The sequence below is a fragment of the Equus przewalskii genome, chromosome 2 (genome assembly GCF_037783145.1).
Source record: "Equus przewalskii isolate Varuska chromosome 2, EquPr2, whole genome shotgun sequence".
NCBI classification, from domain to species: domain Eukaryota; kingdom Metazoa; phylum Chordata; class Mammalia; order Perissodactyla; family Equidae; genus Equus; species Equus przewalskii.
The window spans coordinates 37,509,547-37,533,170 of NC_091832.1; the positions used below are offsets into that span (position 1 = coordinate 37,509,547).

The following is a 23,624-nucleotide window of genomic DNA, read 5'->3' on the forward strand; positions in this document are numbered from 1 at the left end:
ATTTCACAATAATAACTATTGCTTGGGTGGCTGAGGGAGGTGGCCAGGTGAATGGTCCTGAGCAAGACCAGCAGAGGCTGTGAAGCCACCAAGAGCTCTGGGGGCCTCAGAGGCAGCTGGAGCCAGGACACAGAGGTCAGAGAACAGGACCTTCACAGGACCGGGGGAAACCCGGGAATCCTGACAGGGATTAAGTCGACCTGGCTGCTCTGCCCATGAGGCTGGCCGGGAGGATGGTGACAGACAGGAAGGCTCCTCCCCAAATACCATGAGGCCTGCGGGAGCAGAGGGTAATGCAAGGAAAGCCTAAAGGCTGTGTGTCCCCAAAGTGACCAGGCTGTGAGTGACGGCCACTGAGATAACTAGCCTTAAATTCGACTGGAAAACAGTTGATTCAATTAGATTGCACGTAGCACGTCTGGGAAGCAGTTTTCCTCACTAAGCCCCAGTCTGCTCCCGCCTGTAAAACGGGAATAAAATATTTAAAAACCTCCCAAGGCAATGGGATTTCGGTTGCCAATATTTATGCACATCTGAGTCAAAGTGTGTAAATTCAGATCCTGCTACACAGTCATATATTCGGACACACACACACAAACACACACACACACACAGACACTCACCATGGACACGCACCAGAAAGTCAACAGAGGTCATCACCAGGTGATATGGGTGATCGCTGATCTGTAACTGTTTTCCTACTTTCCGTTTATCCTCAATTTTTTCACAATTGATTGTGTTCTACTTTTAGAATCAGGGAAAATAAGCAAAACCCGAGACCCATCCTCACGGCCATAAGCCGGCCCCCCAGCCCCCAGCGGCAGCCCCGTGCATACCTTGCTTGAGGATGGGGGACCTGTGGGCGCCATCCACCCTGAAGGAGAACATCTTCCCGCCAGCACTCACGGGCCGCTTGTGGGAGGCAGGTGGGACCACGGTGGGCCTGGGGAAGCCCTGGGACCAGCTCCTCTGCACTGGTGCCAGCCGGATGCCCGGGTAGAAAGGCATCTGTGGTGGCGAGGGTGACTGGTTCGGCTGCTGTGTGGCCCGAGGTGGCTGGGGCCTTGGCCAAGGCGCTGGGCCCCTCATCCAAGGGAAGGAAACCTGCAGGGGCAGACAAGAGGGTCAGAGGAGGTTACAATCAGCTCAGTGGTCTCCACCCCTTTGTCCCAGCCACATAATTGCTGCCCTAGGTCTTGGCATATAAGTCACTTCCTCCAGGAAGCCCTCCCAGATTCCCCCCAAGTTTCAGATGGTGGTCCCCACCATGGGTCACGTTGCACACTATCACACCAACATTTATTGTGCAGCCTTCATGCCAGGCACCCTGCCAAGAGGTTTACAGCATGACCTCATTTGACACACCTGATGCTCTGAGAGGCTGAGCAAGACCAAGCGACTTTCCCGCATCACAGATGTGGTAGTGAGCTGCTGAGCTGCTAGAATGCCACCTCTAAGGGGAGAAGGGCTTTTTGTCTATCTTGCTCACCACCGTATCCTCAGCATCTAGAATCAATGCCTGGCACATACAGAGTAGGCCCTCAGATACTGGTTGAAAGAACGAATGAGCAAATCACTGAGATTCAAGCCGAGCTCTCTGGGGGCCACATGCTCTCTTTCCATCCACGCTGCATCTCTCCATCTGTCCCCCGAGAGCCAAGAGCTCTGGGGTAGCAGGGACCCCGACCGTCTCATGAACTTTTGATCCTCGACATCCACCATGATTCCAGCAGAGGCTCCCTAAACATCTGTCGTCGAGGGAAGATTTCATCGCTGACCCTGCGGAAGACGTCTGTAGCTACTGTCACTGGAGAACACATCAAATTCCACCTGACGCCAGGACGGAGGAGAAACGCCGAGAGGCGCTGACACCTGGCTTTTGTCTTGGTTTACAACTTGAGTAGTGGCTCCCCCCTGTGCCCAGTGATTAAACAAGGACCTCAGTGGGTGCTGAGACTTCCTGCACTTTCCTTCTCTCTTTCTCACAATCACCCTTCACGGGAGGAGGTCTCCTTGCTCCTATTTTACAAGTAGGACTTGGAGAGGTCAAGGAATTTACCCAACTCAGGGAGTGGCAGAGAGGGAGCTGGGGTCAGGGTCGGATGACCGCTCTCACTCTCCTCTCTCTCTGTCTCTGCCTCCCCTCCCCTCCCCTCCCAATTCTCTTGGCAGAAAAACCAGCACTTTTCCAGGAAGAAGGTAGTTTACAGACTTGCCGCCTGTGTGGGGTCACCCATCTGTTCTTCCCGGGGTCGTTTCTCTTTCTGTAGACTGGGGGAGAATACAAGCCCAGAGACACATCATGAGAAACAGGACAGGACGCTTCCAAGACCGGAGCACTGGCATCCAGAACGCCCTCTAACGGCAGCTGGACTTCATTCAGGAGGAAGGCTCTGGCTCGCTCAGGCTCCCGAACCAGTCAATCACTTAGCTACAGCCTTTCCCCAGCGAGTCAGAAGCCTGTGCATGCCCCCTAAGACTCTCTTGGAGTCAGTGAGAATGTGTTCAGGGAAATCAAGCCCCATTTGCCTGGGGTTGTCTGGCCCAGCATCCATAATGATGCTGGTCCACTTGAAATGTTCCAGGAACAAACGCACTTGGCAGTGTTCCGGAGCTCTGCTACCTTCCGTGTAGTTTCGAATTTCTCTCCACCGCTAACATCTGTCTGTCTCTCCACCTGTGCTTTCTTCCTTTCTTTACTTTCCTGCCCTGCGCTAACTTCTCCATCCGTCCGGTCCCGACCCTTCCCCTCCTCTGGGCTGTCTTGCCTCAATCATTTCTATAACCTTTTCCCATTGGTTTAATAAATATTTATTGAATGAATGGGCTGCAGGCGAGAAGAGGGAAATTCTAATGCGTTTTCCCCAAGACTGCCAGAAAACAAACCTAGAGATTACTGGTAGTGGTGGAGGAATTCTCTCTCGTGTTGGGATGCTCAGGTAAATGGGCCTCACCGCCAGCTAACTGCAAGGGCGCCAAAGAGAGCAGTCACGTCTCGTGCCTCAAGGGCTCCGCTTCTGTGGTGGGCAGGCCAGACCCCCTCAGCTCCTGTAAAGATTTGGGGAATGCTCCCTTCCAATCTCCCAGCCCCCTGTTGTGGGTGGGGCTAAGCAACCAGCCAATCACATTCCCCAGCCATAGTGATTGGTTCAGCAGTGGGGCATGTGATCCAATCAGAGCCAAGGAGATCCAGGGAAACTGGCTGGACACCAGGATCTTGAGCAACCAGATGGGACTTGGGGGTGTGGCCAGGCCGAGGGAGGTGAGCCAAGACATGGAGACAAGGAAGGTGTTTTTATTTCCCCCAAATTGTGGTATATAACACGTAACACAAAATTTACCTCTTAACCATTGTTAAGTGTACAGAGCAGTAGTGTTACATACATTCCCATAGCTGGAGACGGCACCTCAGTATTTCCTCAGCTTGCAAAACTGAGACTCTATCCCCTTAAACTCCCCATTTCTCTCTCCCCTATCCCCTAGTGATCACAATTCCCTTTCTATGTCTATGAATCTGACCATTCTTGGTACCTCACCTTAGTGGGATCAAACAGTACTTGTCTTTTTTGTGACTGGCTTGTTTCACTGAGCATAATCTCCTCAAAGTTCACCCAAGTTGTAGCACGTGTCAGAATTCCCTTCCTTTTTAAGGCTGAATAATATTCCATTATACGGATGCCCCACATTTTGCTTATCCATCAGCCGTGATGGATGCTTAGGTTGTTTCCACCTCTTGGCTGCTGTGACCACGCAGCTGTGAACATGGAGATGCCAATAGGGAAACTGGCTTTTCGCCCCGGCCTGGGCGGCATCCTGAGCTGCTCAACCTCAGGAGGCCGGCTAGAGCTGGTTTCTGTTGCTGGCAGCACAGGGAGCCCTGACGACAGGGGCCCCAAGGGGAAGATGCCAAAGATGTGTGAATGCAGCCCAGACTCCAAATCAGCCTTGGGTTCAAAAGTAAAAAGTAAAGTTTTGTGTTTTCTTCTGAAGCTTGTTGATTTGAGGGTGGTTAAAGCTGGTTTTCTCTAGTTAGCAGGGCTGCTCTCTCCTACACAAGGTCAGGGTTTTCTCAGAAATTGCTGCTGTTAACTAGACAGAAGCAGGCAGGGGGGTGGCAAACACAAGGAAAGACTCCCATTGGCGCCAGCTCTGGGCTGGGCTTACGTTAGAAGGCACACGGCGCTCGGGGTCAAGGTCAGCCACGCACAGGTCTGTTCTCAGAAACTCGAGTTTAAAAATACATGCAAATGCCTTTTCTCTTTCTTCCTTTCTTTCTTTCTTTCTTCTGTTCGCTGACCATATGGTGTGTTGTGTGGTTGGTTCCTTCGTTTTTGAGGGAGCATATGTCATATTGCTGATTTCTTCCGCACTGTCTTTAAAATAGCAAGTTGTCAACAGCTGGGTTAACTGTGACCACAGCCCGTGGCTGAGTTAAATCAGCTTGAACAAACACCGGTCAATGATTTACTCAGGAAATCACCGTCCGTGTTTTTCAGATTATCTCCTTGTTCTTTGTGTTCTCTCTCGCTATCTGTTTCTAATCCTGTAAAGGGCGCAGGCTGAAGGGGCACCCTGAACAAACCAGGGTAGTTTGCACACGGGGTGCCTAGGGGACACACGCACTCCGCCAGAAGCCCCGAGGCTGGTAGAGGCGGGGGAAGTAGCCCTTGCTCTGGGAGAGCTGTCCTGGGCTCTGCCGTTTGCAAGTGATTACTGATCCTACTACGGCTACGCACTACCATGTAGACACGGAGTCTGTGCTGTGTGCTTAACATATTTGGTCTCATCTAATCGCCAGAATCATCTCGGAGTGGGGGAGGCACCCCTCCTGTCCCATTTGTGGATTAAGAAACTGAAGCTCAGAGAGGTTAAGTGACTTGCCCAAGGTCCCACAGCCAGGAAGTGGTGATGCTGTTTGAGTCTCAAACTTGTACTCTTAGAACTTCTAGCTTATCTGAAGTCATGACGTCTACTTGCTTTCCTTACTTGCAAAAGGATCTTAGGTGACTGGTTAGTGAAGGACAGGAGATTTCCTGGGTTAAAAATGAAAATGAGAAATAGATGGTGTGAAAAACCACAGGATGTTGCATGGGCTGCGCAGACACAGGATTTTCTAGGAACACCGAGAACTCTCTGATGCAAGTGTTATGCGTATGGCCCATGCCACGCCCTGGAAGCAGTTCAGAGGACCGAGGCCCATCCGGGCAGGTCCCGTGGCACGGTCGCTGCTCTCCCAAATGACTGCGGGGGCCAGCTGGTACCTGCTCACAAGAGCCAGTGATTAAACGTCCAGGAATTTTGTGAGCTTGGTTGATAAACACAGCCATTAATAAAAATTACATTACATAAACTTACAAGTAAATTATGTCAGAAACAGAGGTAATAAATACTTAAAACTCACCCCTTCCTAATTAGTTCACTATATTTTATTTTTATCCACGCGCTTGAGGTTATTGTGTGTTGGAAAGGCTGTGTAATTATGTGCCACCACATGCCTGTTTCCAACCCTGTGCTCAGCGAGGTTTCATTGGGAACTTGAAATCGGCCGTGAGGGGAGTATCTGCACCATACAAATCAGGAAACGCTATAAATCAGAGCTTGAGTTTTTGTTTTGCTGACTGTCCACACCTAAGAAGGCGATGGAGAAAATGTTAATAACGCAGATGGTATAAAAGCGGGTCGTTTCTGCAGCCCTTCCATGATGAATAGCACAAAAAACTGAGGAAATGTTCTTCCAGTATTTGAAAACTATTGTCCAGGGTGTTATGTCATTGATGAGCATGTGAATTTCCAACACATGTCTTTCTTATATCAGTTTTGTCTTACTCGGAAATGCAAACGAAAACGTCTACCAGTGTTCAGGTTGGGAACTCGCGTATGTCAATTCCAACGATGGGTTGGCCGAGGAAACGAGAGTTCAGCGAAAGTCAATGAAAGCATTTTGTGAGAATCACTTGGCTTTATGGAACTTACAATAAAGGGTATTGTATATTTTATTATTATTTGTAAAGAATGTGCTACACTGTAGTAGAAGGTATCAGTAAACTTTCTACTATACACGCATACTTTACTTTTTTCAGAGAGCCAGTCGGTAAACATTTACCAGCCAACCACTGGCCATGCCCAGCACCACCCAGCAAAGTGCCTGGTACTCACCGGGGGTGCTTGCTGACCAAACTGAACTGAACGATTGGCAAACAGAGGGTAGGTAAAAAGGCCTTTGATGCTTGGGCTGCGGCAGAGAAAATACACGATCAGCCTGGTGCACGTTGTAGCAGCAGAAAGTAAGGCAGTGCCCAAAACAAAAGGGCAGGGGCAGTCAAGGGACACAGGGACCAACCTGAAAGAGCTCCCGGGGGCCAAGCCTGGAATAAATGGGGCAATGAAACCAATAATGTAGGACTGGATTATAACCCGAAGTATACAGTAAGTATACACATGTCCATGCGGATATAAATACATGTCTGAGTGAATAAATAAGTGGGGAGAAGACTTCTTCCTCGTAGAAGAACTTAGCACACGCAGATACGCCCCCCTCCAGGAGGTGGAGCTTAATGCCCACCGTCTGCTCCTTCCTCTCCTCTCCTCTGAGGGAGGGTTATACTAAGTGACTTGCCCCCAAATAAATACAGAAAGGGAAAAATAGTAACTTTATAGTGGAGAAACCTGGCAATCACAAGCTTAACCAAGTGAGGAAGTCAACAGCCCCAGGGATGTCGTGGGGGTACCAGGACCTCCTGACACGACGTGACAAGGACATGCCACCTTCATGGCATGCTTTCTGAAAGCCATAACCCCAGTCTTATAAGAGAAAAACATCAGAAAAATCAGATTGGGGGACATTCTCCAGAATACTGGGTCAGTCCTCCTCAAGACTGTCGAGGTCATGAAACCAAGGAAAGACAGAGAAGCTGTCACAGAGAAGACTAAGAAGACACGATGACGAAATGTAACGCGGTGCCCTGGAGGGGGCAGGGCTCCTGACGTTCAGTTAATAATAAGGGACCTAGGTTGATTTCTTGGTTTGGAAAATTGTCCCATGGTGATGGGAAAACTGGACGGGGGTAGACAGGAACCCTCTGTACTGTCTTTACCACTTTTATGTAAGTCTAAAATTATTCCAGAATGAAAAGCTTATTTAATTAAAAAAAAAAGACTTTGAGTTGCCAGAAAAAAATAGTACAAAATTCCTATGCCGCTACTAACGTGGCCCACTCCTAGGAGAGTTCTTTGGGACCACTTCCAGCCCCTATTTGCTCAATGTGACTCGTGTAAACACACAGCTGTAAGGACTGGGAGGGCCGTGGCGTGGGGTGAGGGTGGAGGGAGGCACAATGACCACAGCCTGGAGGGGCAGTGGACACGGAAACAGAGGACACACTATAAAAGGCAGACATTCGAGCCAACAGCCAGCAGAGGCGGCTGCTGGTGCCTTGACCTCCACAGCTCCTGGGGTATCGCCATAATTCAAAGTAGGGCGAAAATTCTAAGTCCCCGAGGGAAGGATAAAGTAAGTTCAGGGTTTGCAATGTGAGAAATCAGGATTATACATCTAGAACACAAAACCGTCAAGTTCTATATTATTTCTAGGTTTTGGAGCTTGAAGAAGTAGGTCCCTTTGAGCGGTTCAGAAAAGTCGTTCATTTGGATTTTTACCATCTGGGTTGAACAAGATGCGGCCCATCAAAATTTCCCATTTTTTTGTTAATCTTCCAGCTTACGGTTTTTCTTTTGTTTTCAAGTTCCAATTAGCTTCCCGGTCAGTCTCTAAAAGGGGAAATAGAGTCTAATGGGGAAACACCCAGATTTTTGCAAATAGCCTTTTCTACCCCTAGACTTGGCCTATTTCAGTTCAGTCTTGCCAGATTGACAGAGTGAATGAATGAGTGAATGATCATCAACTAAGTTAAGAAACGAGAAGCAGCGACGTGCTTCTAGTTGGACAACAGAGTGTGATCAGTCAGAGGAACCGGCAGGCAGCCCCCGTCGGTCCCCAGTTCCTGGGCTGGCCCTGGGTGCTGTTTCCCCAGGATGCCAAGGCCTCAGGCGGCACTGCTCCCTCGTCCTCCCCGACGTCGTCTCTGTGGTCTGTAGACATCTGATGACCACACAGATCTCAGGAGTCCTTTGGTATGAGTTTCTGCTGAGGACACTGCGCCTGAGGCTGCGTGCTGCCCCCTGCCCTCCACTTCACTGGCCTCGAAAAATCTCCTTTGATATAAAACCCCTGGTCTCAGGATCTCTCATCGCGTCAGCAGGTCCCCACAGGAGTTGTAAGGCACAGTGTGGAGAAAATCCTATGGGATCAGGTTGGAGATGACAAAGCTTGACTAGCAAGAGGTTTGTTTTGAGGTGGCCGTGCTCTCTGGTCATTCAGTCAATCACCAGTGATTCAACCCTGGGTCCAGGCAAAGCCACACGCTTCTCAAGAACAGGATCCATTCGAAGGTCCCACGAAGATGGAAATGCCACCCTCCCCAGGGACGGGCAAATAACCACCGACTCCGTGAGCTGCTCACCACACTCGTTCGCCAGAACAGAGGAGCGAGTCTCTCTGCTTCCTTGAGACGTGCCTGGGACTTTTCCAACAGAGAAGTGGATTATTCATTTCCCCCCCAAATCCCTAGTCCTGAATCCTGTCAGGGAGGTTCCGTTTAGGCAGGAGGAATGTTTCCTAATATCATGGACATCTGTTTTTGTTTTTGCCTACGCAGCATCCATTTTTCCATCTTCTGGAGGGGTACCTTAATTCTTTGTGGGAGAGACCCCCCTCCCCCCACAACTCTGAGTTCATATAATTCTGGTGGGGCTGATTCCTTCCACTGCAGGAGAGGAACCATGACCCAGGCCTGGCCAATCAGAGCATTCCATGCCCCTGGCCTCTGTGCCTGGTTCAGGGAGAGGCACATGATCCAAGCCAATGAAGAAGCTTGCTCTTTTCCTGGAGCTGCTAGGTTTGGAGGGTGCTGGGGCTGCTGGCGGTCACCTCACTATGGGTGAGGTGAGAGACTGCCTGACATTGTGAAGCTAACAGAGATGAAAGAGACAGATTCTTGACCATCATTTGGGCACTTGGATCCAGCTAGGCCTGAAGCTGGTATATTTGGCCTTTTGAGTTACATGAGCCTTTTTTTTTTTTGGCTTAGGCTAGTTTGAGTTGGGTTTCTGACACTTGCAAACAATAAAATTTCCTGGACAACACACTTACTGAGACTTTAGCACAAGCATCATTATGTACTCGGAATGAAAGGTGTTATACAGGTTATGACATGCTCAAATAAAACCCACCAGACTGTAATCACGCACGAAACTTACCTTTAAACTGATAAAAGCAGAGCAGTGGCCTGGAGAAGAAGTGATTCAAGACCAAGGAACCGACCATAAGACAAGCAGTGAAACATAACATACAGAAACTTTGATCAAACAATCAGTTCTCTAGCTACAGCAGGCTTCAGACTACAACCCCAGATTTCAGCTTCAAAAGTTACACTGGGGAAAAACATCCCAAAGTTTTAAAAGAAAAGTTCCCAATTGAAAAAACAGGTAAAATTTCTAATTGTATCTGTTGTATATATTATATGTTAATGTCTAGTATATTTATCAGATGTATCTCAATATAATTATTGCTATATATGCAAATACATATATATGTATATTTAGAACCATGTATTTCAGCTCTTTTCTAAAGAAATGATGAAAAGCCTGTTCAAGTCTGTTTTTTCAGCTTGTTTGTTTTTTCTCATTCCTTGGTTAACCACACAAGCAACTAACCAGCACAGTTCCTGCCACACAGTAGGGCCGAATCTGAGTTCGTTCTTTCTCCCTATCCCCACCTCTATTTTTAGCTCTTCTTTCAGAAACCCAGTAAGATGAGAGAGGCAGTGGAGCATAGTGTATGGGCATATGTCGATAAAGATTTTCTGTAGAGAGCCAGACAGTAAAATATTTCCGGCTTTGTGTGCCATGTGAGCTGTCCAGCTAACTCTGCCGTTGTAGCAGGAATGCAGACAGAGGGAACACGGAATGGATGGGATGGCCGTGTTCCAATAAGACTTTATTTACAAAAGCAGGTGACGGCCTGGATTTGGCCCATGGGCAGTAGTTTGCCCTCCTTTAGTTAAGAACACGGGATTCAGCATTAAACAGAATCTGGTCCAGCTCCCTTCTCTGCCCCTCACCATCTGTGTGACCGGATGACTGTGTCATTTTTGTGCCTCGTCTATAAAATAGGGATAATGAGAGCTCCTTCTCAGTTTGTGAGAAGTTGTGAGCCTATGACATGCTCAGAACACTTCGGGTACATAATAAGGAGCTGCAGCAGTACCACGGCAGAAAGCTGGAGGCAAATGACGAAGCCCGTAACTGGAGCTGCGTTTTCTTCTATTATCCGTGGCTTTCGTTTCTACCACACGATCTGTCTTCCCCAACAGCACGTGGAACTAACCGCAGGTTGGCCTCGGATGGGCAGGACTTGCCCTACCCGCCCTGCTGTGAAGGACCTGCCCAGGCTCCCATGGCACCCCGGTGCTCCAAGCCGGTAGGCAACACCTCCTAGACCCCCCGGGACTCAGGAGGGCTGCCTTTTAATCCTGGCTCTGGCTGTAGCCAATACATAACCTTGGGGAGGTCGCTGAAACTCTGTGGGCATCAGTTTATACAACGACAGGGGCGGTCCCATCACCTCTAGAAAAATTCTGAAAGGGGAAAGGGGATCTGTGATTAATGAGTGCCTGCTTGCCAGGAAGTGGAAACTGAAGCCCAGGAAGGATAAATAAATTGCAGTTGGAATTTGAACTTGGGTCTCGCCAACTCCAAGGCCCCTGCTTTCTTCATGGTACCTTGCAGAGCCTCCCCTGACAGCGGTGAGCAGCAAGGAATACGGCGATAGAGGGCGCTCTTTGCCTGGGCAGGATGTCATGACGTTGAGAGAAGGACGGACAGGATCCAGCAGTCACATGGGAGAGTCTGGGTGGACTGGGAAGGGGACAGAGCAGGCTACAGGGAAGGCCAAAGGCAGGCCATCATGTGCACCGCTGTGGAGCCTGCCAGCCGGCCCCGTGGTCAGGTCAGCCCAGAGCCTGATCCTGAGTCACTGAGGATGAACCATGCGAGGGGAGAGGAAGACGGCGGCCAAGGAGCTGTCAGCCCATTCGTGAAACAACCAACACAGCATTTGTGGCGCCCCGCTTCCTTTCTTCATTCTGGGCATTTCCATTAGATTTGCCATATTTCAGAACCAAGAAAGACACGATTTATACATTTGGGTGATGCAGGTTTCCTTACCCAGCTGCTTTATAGGAACACCCCACCGTGAATAAGACAGTTTGTTTCCACCCCTCCCTTCCTGGAGATCAGAAAGCACTAAGAAAGCAACAACAAACAGTCCACAACAGGGCGGCCACACCTGACCCTGTGACTTCAATCTCCCACACTGGGTGCTGAGGCAGAGGTTATGTTAGGACTTAATGGTTGCTTCCAGGCATTGCAAATGGCCCTGCAGCTACGTCCTGCACAACCCCAGGGGGCGCCATCCATGTGGCCCATGATGTGAATGGTGACCCCGGGGTTGTGCAACGTGGTGGCCCTGGGTTAAACTTTGGTGAAAGGGCTATGATTTACAAAGGACCCTCCTGGGCATAGCCTGGCTGCCAACATACTTTGTCAACCAAGAGCTTTTCTTTATATTTTTCCATCTGGGATGTCATTCCATGGGTGATTTATTTGCAAGTGTATCCATCCGTTAGCTGGGGAAGTCTTGAGAGGTTTCCTGTCCAAAGGGACACTCACAAAGGAGGCGTCCTGGCTGCTAAGATGCGTGTTCCCCTGATGCTAAAGCTGAGAGTTACCGTGTGCCTATCACAGGGGCCAGACGCGGGGCTCAGCAATTCCCAGGCGCTGCCCGCATACGGCCGCAGTCACTGGACGTGGTGGGGACTATCATGGCCCCAGTTTTACAGTAAGAGGACTGGAGGCTTTGAGAGGTGAAGTCACCTGTGCCCGATCCCACGGCTGGCACAAGAGCAGGGGTGGGACTGCGCTCGGCTCACCCGACTTCAGGACGACGCTCTAACCACTGTGAGATCTGCAAACACACTGAGTTCCCTAACTGCTCCCCGAGATCTGCAAATGCACTGAGTTCCCTAACTGCTCCCCGAGATCTGCAAACGCACTGAGTTCCCTAACTGCTCCCCGAGATCTGCAAACGCACTGAGTTCCCTAACTGCTCCCCGAGATCTGCAAACGCACTGAGTTCCCTAACTGCTCCCCGAGATCTGCAAACGCACTGAGTTCCCTAACTGCTCCCCGAGATCTGCAAACGCACTGAGTTCCCTAACTGCTCCCCGAGATCTGCAAACGCACTGAGTTCCCTAACTGCTCCCCGAGATCTGCAAACGCACTGAGTTCCCTAACTGCTCCCCGAGATCTGCAAACGCACTGAGTTCCCTAACTGCTCCCCGAGATCTGCAAACGCACTGAGTTCCCTAACTGCTCCCCGAGATCTGCAAACGCACTGAGTTCCCTAACTGCTCCCCGAGATCTGCAAACGCACTGAGTTCCCTAACTGCTCCCCGAGATCTGCAAACGCACTGAGTTCCCTAACTGCTCCCCGAGATCTGCAAACGCACTGAGTTCCCTAACTGCTCCCCGACGCCCCCTCCCCCAATAAAACGCTGTCACATCACCCTCAATCGGTTGTGCTCACCACAAAGCCTGAAATAGATGTTTCCATTTGGGGATTCTTGGTCAGGAAAAGAACAGTTCCGATCACAGCCAACCCCTATGACATCAGGACCGCCCTCCCTGGAAACTCCATTCCAGGAGGAAACACAGCGTCCTCGTCTGGGGCCCAAGAAATCAATGAGAAACAAGAGCAGGCAGGAATCCAGACAGCCACAAATTTCTTAGACAATCTGGGCCTCAAAATATTTGATGACAGATGCTCTTCAAGGCTTCCTCTTTCGTTTTTTCTTCCTTTCTTTCTTAAATAGCCTGCAGGTCTGGGTCATCAGGAAGTGGCATTTGTAGGAATGTGTTACTCGGTCCACGAGGCTGCCCTCGCTCAGGCCCAGCACAGCCCCTCCATTAGTAAGAGCCTGGAGGACGCTGGCACAAGGGTCCCCCAAACACTGGAGGAGAGAGTACTTGTGTGTGTGTGAGGGGGGAGTCCTGCCGGGGAAAGTGGCTCCTGGAAAGGCTCAGGCTGCTGTGAAGTGCCCGGGGCGTGGGGGAACATCCACGCAGCTGCCTGCAGTCACTCAGAGAACGAAGCGGGACGCAAGTGCATATAGAAAGGAGTTTAAAAAATATGTGTATATCCAAGTGACCATAAAAGTGTGATTTGCTCTATTTGAAAACCAGTCGGTGATACTGCTCAGCTCTACCTCTAGCATCAGACTCAATGGTTTTCTTCCCTCAGTTATCTGCCGGTGGGGATAGAGTTTAATGCTCATCAACTAGCTGTGTGACCCTGGGGAAATTACTCAGTCTCTCTGAGTTTTGGATTCCTTGTCTGTAAAACGGGGATTAAGAGAGCTCCTGCCTCATAAGCTGTTGTAAGCGTTAAATAAGGGAAAGCAGGGGAATCGCTCAGCATAGCATCATCAGTGTCAGTGACCCTTCCTGTACTCTACCGGTTTCTCTTTTGACAAAGCATCCTCTTCCTTCTCTGGTCAAGGTCAGAGATCTTCATCACTGTTTCCCACATTTATCTGATGTAAGCACCACCTCTTAAAATGAAGCAGCTCTTCCACGTCTGCGCGCTCATGTTCCTAACAAACCTTATTCACAATCACCAAAAGGTGGAAGCAACTCAAGCCATTTGACCAATGACGAGAGAAACAAAATGCGATAGACACACACAGTGGAGAATTACTCAGCTCTAAAAAGGAAGGAAATTCTGACACGTGCTACAACACGATGAAGCTTGAGGACATTAGACTAAGTGAAATAAGATGGTCACAAAGGGACAAACACTGTAAGACCCCACTTATCTGAGGCACCTGGAGCGGTCAGATTCACCGAGACAGAAAGAACGGTGGCCGGGGGAGGACGGAAGAGGGAATTTTATTCAATGGGCACAGTTTCCTTCTGGGAAGATGAAAAACGTTCAGGAGATGGTGGCACGACAACGTGAATGTATTTAAGGCCACTGAACTGCACACTTAAAAATGGTTAAGATGATAAATTTTACGTGTATTTTACCACAATTTCAAGAATTAAAAATTAAAAACAAACAAATAAAAGAACTAAGTACCTCCCAAGTTTCTTTTTAGGGTGATGAGAATGGATGGAAATGTTCTGAAAGTAGGCTGTGGTGATGGCTGCATAACTGTAAATATACTCAAGTGGACAGAATTGTACATTTAAAATAGGTGAAGTTTATGCGACTTAAATTGTACTTCAAAGGAGCTGCGTAAAGCAAGCAAGGAGACAACTGCCGTGTCGATGAGGAAACTTCTGGGACGATGGAGATGTTCACTGTCTTGATTGTGGCGATGGTTTCACAGGTGCATACATATGCCAAAACCTATCCAACTAGATACTTCAAACATGTGCAGTTTATTGCACGTCAATTACATCTTAATAAAGCTTTTTTAAAAAAAAGCAGCATAGCATTCCACATATGAAGGAAGTCCTTGTATTTTATTAAACAATGCCCCCTCTTGCTGAATATTTAGGTATCAAATTTTATGCCCCTATAAATAATATTTCAATAAATATCTTTGTATAAAAAGAAAAAAATGCAGATATTATTCCCCACCCTGGGACTGTCAAGCCACAAAATCAGAATTTCCCAGGGAGGGAGGCTGGGAACCTGTAATTTTATTGAACATTCCAGAAAAATTCTTGCAATCAGAGATGTTAGAGAAACATTGACTCAAACTTCACAAACTCGGATTTATAGTCTTGGGGTTTGACATTCCATTTTTTTTGGTGGTTCCTAAAAAAATCTGCAAATGCTCCATATAAATGATTCTAAATGTGGGTTTCCCTACTCTTGGGGTGCATCAGAATCCCCAGGGAGCCTTGAGAATGCATGTTCCCAGGCCCCATTCCGAGTACTTGTAGGGTTGACAGATTTGGCATAAATAAATAAGTGAATAAATAAATATGTAAATAAATCTGAATTTCAGACAAACACCAAATAATTTTTTTTTTAGCATAAGTGGTCCTTTGCAATATTTGAGACATACTTATACTGAAAAATGATTTGGTATTTACCTAAAGTTCAAATTTAACTGGGTGTATTGTATTTTATCCAGCAACTCTAAGTATGAGTCCTCGGGCACGGGGTGAGTCCCATGGATCTGCGTTGTTGGTCTGCTCCTCACGTGGTTCCAACGTGGAGGACCCTTAGAACCTGTCTGAAGAACCCATGATCAGGGGCCGGCTCCGTGCCCGAGTGGTTAAGTTCGTGCGCTCTGCTGCGGCGGCCCAGGGTTCAGATCCTGGGCATGGACATGGCACCGCTCGTCAGGCCACGTTGAGGCAGCGTCCCACATCCCACAACTAGAAGGACCTGCAACTAAGATATACAACTGTGTACGGGGGTGTTGGGGAGATAAAGCAGAAAAAAAAAAAAAGATTGGCAACAGTTGTTAGCCCAGGTGCCAATCTTTAATAAAAAAAAGGAACCCTTGATCAGGTCAACGCCAGGCCAGGAGCCCCTCCTCGCTGCTGCCGGTGGACCCCGGAGCATCCAAGAGCAAACACACTTTAATGTTGGCCCAAGGAGGAAAACGCAGCTGAACAGCAGCAAAGAAACCTGCCCCAGATTCTTAAAGCCAAATGTGATGGATGTGGCATGAAGGCCCTGTGGCCCGGGGATGCGGACGAGCTCGTTGGAATGCATATTTAGAGCTGCCTGTGGGCCGTGAACCCCAGGATTCTGTCTAGATCCTCTACATTTTATTTATTTACACTCAGCCTTGTCCCAGAAAGGATTTTAAGCCTCGGGGGTCTCAGTCCATGCAGCGTTCTTGCTGGTGGGGAGTGAGATGAACACACCATCGCTCCGGGACACATATGACAGACATCAATTGTGTGCTCACCATGAATGGCACTGTGCCGGGAGTTTTCCAATTATAATCATCTCATCCAGCCCTCGAGACAAGCCTGCAAGGTCACTGCTGTCTTTGGCCCCATTTTGTAGATGAGGAAACTGAGGTTCTAAAGAGTCCAGTGGCTTGCTCAGGAGCACACAGAGTAAGCAAGGGGCAGAGCTGGGATTCTGAGCAAAGCCTGTGTCGCCAACCACTCGCCTATCCTGCCTCCCTGGTGAAGAGGATGTTCTCGTGGCTGAGCTTTTACAGGCAAGTTTTATGTTACGTGCGGCTTAAACGGGGGCCATACTTTAGGCCGTGATCCCAGCGACATTTCTGATCCAGGGCGTAACAACAGCTGCTGCGTGCTGACAGTCGGCTCGGGCTGGACACTGACTCGGATGCCTCACACACACACACTCAATGCCTCGCACCGTCCTGGGACCGAGACCCAGGCATCCAAGAACCCTGGCCGAGGGCACAAAGCTAGGAAGCTGCAGAGCGCTGGTCTGCCTAACAAGGAAGCATCTATCTCCAACTTTCCAAAAGCGCACACCTTTCCACCCCCATCGCCAAGCTTCACGTTTTCAGGAAAACGCTCTAGTCGTTCGTTCGTGTTGGCAACTCTTGCATGTAACTCCAAGAAAAGCCCAGAAGAGGGCGCAAGGACCCGCTCGTCCCCGGGACCCACCCGTATGGGTCCGAACTTCGCAGAATCGAGTCCCGCGGCCGCCGCTCGTGTGCGCAGCGTGGAATCGGCGCGACGCGCTCCGCACGAGGCTCACCTTTGGCTGTCTCTGAGCCCTGGGCTGCACGGAGGCGACACAGCACAGCACAGCACCTGTAGCCCCCCCTACCCCGCGGGGGCCTGGACTCACCGAGGGTGGGTTTTCGATGACCAGTTCGTAGGTGAGCCCTCCGGACCCGAACCTCAGGATGTCTCCGGGTAACAGCTTCACGGCCACGTTCTGAATGTGGCACTCGTTGACGAAGGTGCCGTTGCGGGAGTTGAAGTCTTGGAGCACAAAGCTGCCCTCGGCTTCATTATATTCAATGAGCGCGTGATGGTTGTCAATGTCAGGAGACTGAAATGCATGAGGAGGTCAGTCGTGGCATGAAAACAAGCATCATGACGGGGCCCTAACATTTACTAGGGAGCATTGGTCGCCATAATGTGCTAAGCCCGTTACCTCCCACATCTTACCCGATGGTCACCACAATCCTCATTTTAAAAGGAGGATGCTGAGGGTCAGGGAGGGTAAGTGACTTGCCCAGGGCCACACAGCTAGTGCGTGGTGGGGCTGGGCTTTGTGCTCCGTCTGACTCCAAACCCAGGACAGGTGCCCAAGTGGTTGGGCGGGGAATCAGCCTACACAGAGGCCAAGGGAGCCTGGGGTTCTGCATGGGCACGTGCTCAGCCAGGGGATTGGCCACTTTCTAGTTCTATTTCCCTGACCCCACGCAGGTGCGCCTGTGGTTGTCCCTTACGCCAGGACAGAAGACAGAAATGGCCCAAACACAAACGAGAAAGGTTGATTGGCAAGTGACAACTGTCGATTTTTCTGCAAGGAAAATGCCAGGTCCATGGATGGGGTACACACAGTTGAGGGGAGGATTGTAACGACTGTTGTATTCATTTGTTTGTTCTCTCCATTTTTAAAATAACATGTTTTTCTTAATATTGGAGAAAATGAGAACTAGAGAAAAGCACAAAGACAACATTAAAATCACTTAGGATCCCATGCCCCAGAGACAGGCACTGTTAACAGTGTGGGTCACATCCTTCTAGTCTTTTTTCTGTGCTTACAATCTTTTTAAAAAGTTTAAACAAAATTGAGATCATTCCACAGAACGTAGTTTCATAACTACCTTTAAAAACTTTGATGCACAATGAAGGTTTTCTTATGTGATTAGTTATTCCTGTTGCTTCTTAAAAGCTAGTCAGAATTTATCTAACCAAAGATGATCTACTTTTCAACAGGAGGCCTGGTGTGACCATGTTTCCCAAAAGAAAGGGACCCCAGACAGTGAGTTGGGAGTTGGGGGGAGGGAGCAGAAGGCTACTCTGTAATTTCTATTTAATAAAAACAGCAAGCAAAACTCAGCCCTCTGGAGGAAATAGCACATTCCCTCAGCCGTGGGGCCCGGGCTGGGTGCTGCAGGCACACGGGATGTCGTCTGTCTTTTCAGAACACTGCCTGTGAGACATCCACTCCAGCCTGAGACTTCACAATTATTTTCTAAGTTATCTTCTCAGAGTGCCTCATCCAACTGTCATACCAAGAGGGCTTGCATTTAGAATCTACACGGAAGTCCCACAGTATAATAATCACCAATAGCTTCTATTAATAATACAATACAATAATAGCTTATATTAATTAATATAATTGCTTATATTAGTAGAATATGTTAAACATTACAAGTCAGGAAATTTGCTAAGTGCTTTATTGCATTATCCCATTTCATCTTCACAATAACCCAAAGGATAGTTCCCCATTTTGTAGATGAGGAGAGTGAGGCGTAGAATGATTAAATGTGTCCAAAGGCACCCAGCAGGACTAGTCTGGTACCCAGGTTTTGCCTAATTCAAAGCTCTGTGCTCTTACCCACTTTGCGAATTTCTACCAAACTCTTTAGCACTCAAAATATTGAAACACAGAAAGAAAGCAGGAGTAGATGTATTAATGTCAGATAGAGCAGAATTAAGAGGAGGGAAAGTTACCAAGGACAAAGAAAGGCATTACCTAATGACAAAGGGGTCAATTCTCCAAGAAGATGTAACAATCTGTAATGCGTAGGCACCTAACAATAGAACATCCAAATACGTGAGGCAAAAACTAACAGAACTGCAAAGAGAAATAGACAAATTCACTATGACAGCTGGAGACGTCAGCATCCCTCTAACGGTAACAGTCAGACCCAGCAGGCAGAAAATCAGTAAGGATAAAGTTGAACTGAACAGCACCATTAACCAACCAGATCTAATCGACATCTACACACTGCTTCATGGAACAACAAAACACACATTCTTCTCAAGCTCACATGGAACAGTCACCAAGACAGACCACATTCAGAGCCCCCAAACATAGAAATTATGTAAAGTATGCTTTCAGGCCATGATGGAATTAAACTAGAAATCAATAGCAGCTGAAAAATTCCCAAATATTTGGAGATTAAAGAACATACTTCTAAATAGCATATGGGCCAAGGAAGAAGTCTCAAGAGAAATGAAAACCTATCTTGAACTAAATGAAAATAGAACTTAGGAACATTTGTGGAATGCAGAAAAAGCAGTGCTTGGTGGGAAATTTATAGCATTGAATGCCTACACTAGAAAAAAAGAAAGACCTAAAATCAATAATCTAAGATTCCACCTTAGGAAACTAGAGAAAGAAGAGCAATGGAAGCCTAAAACAAGCAGAAGAAAAGACACAAGAATTGGAATAGAAATAAACGAAATAAAAAACAGGAAAACAATAGAGAAAAGTCAATGAAACCAAGAGCTGGTTCTTTAACAAGATCATAAAACTGACAAACCTCTAGCAGGCTAACCAAGAAAAAAAACAGAAAAGATACAAAGTACTAAAACCAGAAATGAAAGAGAGACCGTCACTATGATCTCACAGATATTAAAAGGGCAATGAAGGAATAGTATGAACAATTATGTCCACAAATTTGATACTTTAGATGAAATGGACTAAGTGCTTGGAAGACACAATCTGCCAAAACTCACACAAGGAGAAATAAACAATCTATTTTTTTAAAAAAATTTTTTTGAGGAACATTAGCCCTTAGCTAACATCTGCTGCCAATCCTCCTCTTCTTGCTGAGGAAGACCGGCCTTGAGCTAACATCCATGCCCATCTTCCTCTACTTTATACGTGGGACGCCTGCCACAGCATGGCTTGCTGAGCAGTGCCATGTCCGCACCTGGGATCCAAACCGGTAAACCCTGGGCTGCTGAAGCGGAACATGTGAACTTAACCGCTGCACCACTGGGCAGGCCCCAGAAATAAACAATATAAATAGGCCCATTAAAGAATTTGAATCAATAACTAATAACCTTCAAAAACAGAAAGCACCAGGCCCAGATGGGTTCACTGGTGAATTCCATCAAACCGTTAAGGAAAATGTGATACCAGTTCTCTACAATCTCTTCCAGAAAACAGAAGCAGAGGGAAGACTTCCTAACTCATTTTCTAACACCAAAACCAGACAAAGATACTAGAAGGAAAGCTGCAGCCCAATCTCTCTCGTGAACATAGATGCAAAATCCTCAACAAAACATTAGCAAGCATTGCAATAATGCGTGAAAAGAATTCTACACCACAGCCAAGTGGGATTTACCCCAGGTATGCGAGGCTGGCTGGACATTTGAAAACCAATTAATGTAATCCATCACATCAACAGGCTAAAGAAGAAAAATCACATGATGATAGAAGGTGGATGATGGAAAAAAAAAAAGAACTCCTGGCAAATTAGGAATAGAGGGGAACTTCCTCAACTCGATATTGAATATCTACAAAACCCCTAAAGCTAACATCAGACTTAACGGCGAGAAACTAGAAACTTCCCAATTAAGATGCGGAACAAGGCAAAGATGTCCCTTTCACCACTCCTTTTCAACATCGACCCGGATGTCCTAGCTAATGAAATAAGAAAAGTGAAATAAAAAGTATATAGATTAGGAAGGAAGAAATAAAACTGTTTCTGTTTGCAGCTGACATGATTTTCTATGTAGAAAATCCCAAAGAACTGACCCCCAAAAAACTCTCCTGGAGCTAATAAGCGATTTTAGCAAGGTTACAGGATACAAGAGTAACATACAAAAGTCAACTGCTTTCCTCTAGACCAGCAATGACCAACTGAAATTTAAAATTAAAAACGCAATACAATTTATATTAGCACCAAAAAAATGAAGTACTTAGGTATAAATCTAACAAAATATGTACAAGATCTATATGAAGAAAACTATGAAATGTTGATGAAAGAAATCAGAGAAGATCTAAATAAATGAAGAGATATTCCATGTTTATTTGCAATTCCTTAATGACATATGATGTTCAGCATCTTTTCATATACTTATTTGCCATCTCTATATATTCTTTGGTGAAGCGTCTGTTCAGATCTCTTGCCCATTTTTAAATTAGGATGTTTGTTTTCTTATTGCTGAGTTTTAAGACTCATTGATTTTGGATACATGCCTATAGCATCTATATTCATAATTGCCCAAAACTGAAAGCAACCAAGACATCCTTTAAAAGGTGAATGGATAGGGCTGGCCCGGTGGCGCAGTGGTTAAGTGTGCACATTCCGCTTCGGCGGCCCGGGGTTCGCCGGTTCGGATCCCGGGTGCGGACATGGCATCGCTTGGCAAGCCATGCTGTGGCAGGCGTCCCACATACAAAGTAGAGGAAGGTGGGCACGGATGTTAGCACAGGGCCAGTCTTCCTCAGCAAAAAGAGGAGGATTGGCAGCAGATGTTAGCTCAGTGCTAATCTTCCTCAAAAAAAAAAAAGGTGAATGGATAAACAAGCTGTGGTACACCCATACGATGAAATATTAGTCAGTGATAAAAAGAAATGAGCTATGAAGTCACAAAAAGACATGAGGAGACTTAAATGCATTTTGCTTAGTGAAAGAAGCTAGTCTGAAAAGGCTACCCACTGTATGATTTCAACTGTATGAAATTCTGAAAAAAAGTAAAACTACAGAGACACTACAAAGATCATTGCTTGCCAGGGGCTCAGGTGGAGATGGGAGGAATGAATCGGTGGAACACGGGGATTTTTAGGGCAGTGAAACTATTCTGGATGATACTGTAATGGCAGATACTTGTCATTGTACATCTGTCAAAACCCACAGAATGTACAACACAAAGCGTGAACCTTAACGTAAACTATGGACTTTAGTTAATAATAATATATCAATATTGGTTCATCAATTGTAAGACGTGTACCACACTAATGCAAAATGTTAATAATAGGGGAAATTCTGTGTGTGTTGGTGGGGGAAGATATGAGAACTCTCTACTATCTGCTCCAGTTCCTGTAAACCTAAACTGTTCTAAAAAAGGAAGTATTAAAAACCCATTCAAACACATTAGTTCTTTGGGAAATGCCACGTCATCTTCATCACATTCCCATTGAAAAAAACATTAAAATGCATCAGTTCTTTGGGAAATGCCCCCCCGGGTCATCTTCCTAACATTCCCATTGATCTGTGGGTTCTGTGGAGCCTTGATCACTCATCAAAGAGAGAAACTCTGTGTGTCACATTTTGTTTTGCTTTTCCCAGGCCTCGTGGCTTTCAGTTCCTCAAAAGCTATCAAGCCATTATTAAGAAATCAAAGTAAGCAGGAAATTTTGAATGACTCCACAAAACGGGACAAGCCTTGCCACATGTTGGGCCAAGAGACAGTTTCCTAGTTCTTCCCTCTATGACCCCGCCCTCCCTTTACTTGGAAAATTGCTAAAAGCCACTATTGGACAGAAGCCCGGCTGCTGGTACCGTCTGACTGTACAAACCCCATCCTCCTGAGCTGTCCCACTATGGGGTAACGTGTCTTTACGATTATTATTCTTCTTATCATCGCCAGCTAACATATTTTGAGGGCCTCCTGTGAGCTGAAGCATTTTATGTGCATTCTCCCATTTAATCTGCACAACAGCCCTGTACAGGGGGTTCTAGTGTCATCCCCATCCTACAGATGAAGAAGCTGAGAGTGAAAAGGTGACGTGGGAGGACAGCATTGCCTCACGACCAAAAACCAGACAAAGACACCACAAGAAAAGGAAACTACAGACCAATATCCCCTATGAAGTTTGACACAAAAATCCTCAACAAAATAAGAGCAAACGGAATTCATCAGCACATTAAAAGGATTATAGACAATGGCCAGGAGGGGCTTCTTCCTGGAATGCAGGGTTGCCAGTTCAACTTGTGAAAATCAATCCATGTAATACATCACATTAACAGAAAGGAGGAAAAAACACACGATCCTCTCAATTGATGCAGAAAAAGCATTTGATGAAATTTACCACTCTTTCCTGATAAAAACACTCAACCAACTAGGAATAGAAGGAAATTACCTCAACGTAATAAAGGCCATAGATGAAAAGCCCACAGCTGACATCATACTCAACAGTGACAGGCTGAAAGCTTTCCTCTAAGATCAGGAATAAGACAAGGACACCTGCTTTTGCCACTTCCGTTCAACACAGTATTGACAGTCCCAGCCAGAGCAGTTAGGCAAGAAAAAGAAATACAGGCATCCAAACTGGAAAGGAAGAAGTAAAATTAGCTCTGTTCACAGACAACATGATCTTACATGTGGAAAATCTGAAAGACTCCACACACACACACAACCCTGTTAGAACTAACAGACAAATTCAGTAGCCAAGCTGTGGATACAAAATCAACACACAAAATTCAATTGCATTTCTATACACTAATAATAGGCAATCTGGAAAAGGAATTAAGAAAACAATTTCATTTACCATAGCATCAAAAAATAAAATATTTAGAGATAAGCTTAGCCAAGGTGGTGAAAGATTTGTACACCGAAAACTACAAAACGTT

The 23,624-nt window shown here is 46.9% G+C and overlaps 1 protein-coding gene across 23 annotated transcripts in view; it reads right to left on the bottom strand.

The window, feature by feature from the left end:
- The window catches only part of FHAD1 (forkhead associated phosphopeptide binding domain 1), a 130,622-nt gene that overhangs the window by 88,412 nt on the left and 18,586 nt on the right, over positions 1–23,624 (bottom strand). For 18 of the 23 annotated variants that reach the window (XR_011535370.1, XR_011535361.1, XR_011535367.1 and 15 more), the window contains exons 3-4: positions 16,922–17,128; positions 837–1,104 (exon numbers count right to left, since the gene is read on the bottom strand). Coding sequence is in view for 17 of the 23 variants with exons in the window: in XM_070602507.1 (XP_070458608.1) it covers positions 837–1,104; positions 16,922–17,128 (475 nt within the window). In the remaining 6 variants the exon portion in view is untranslated. Of the gene's footprint in view, positions 1–836; positions 1,105–2,886; positions 3,097–16,921; positions 17,129–23,624 lie in introns of those variants that run through there. The other 5 variants (XM_070602531.1, XM_070602491.1, XM_070602499.1 and 2 more) reach the window with 4 other exon arrangements.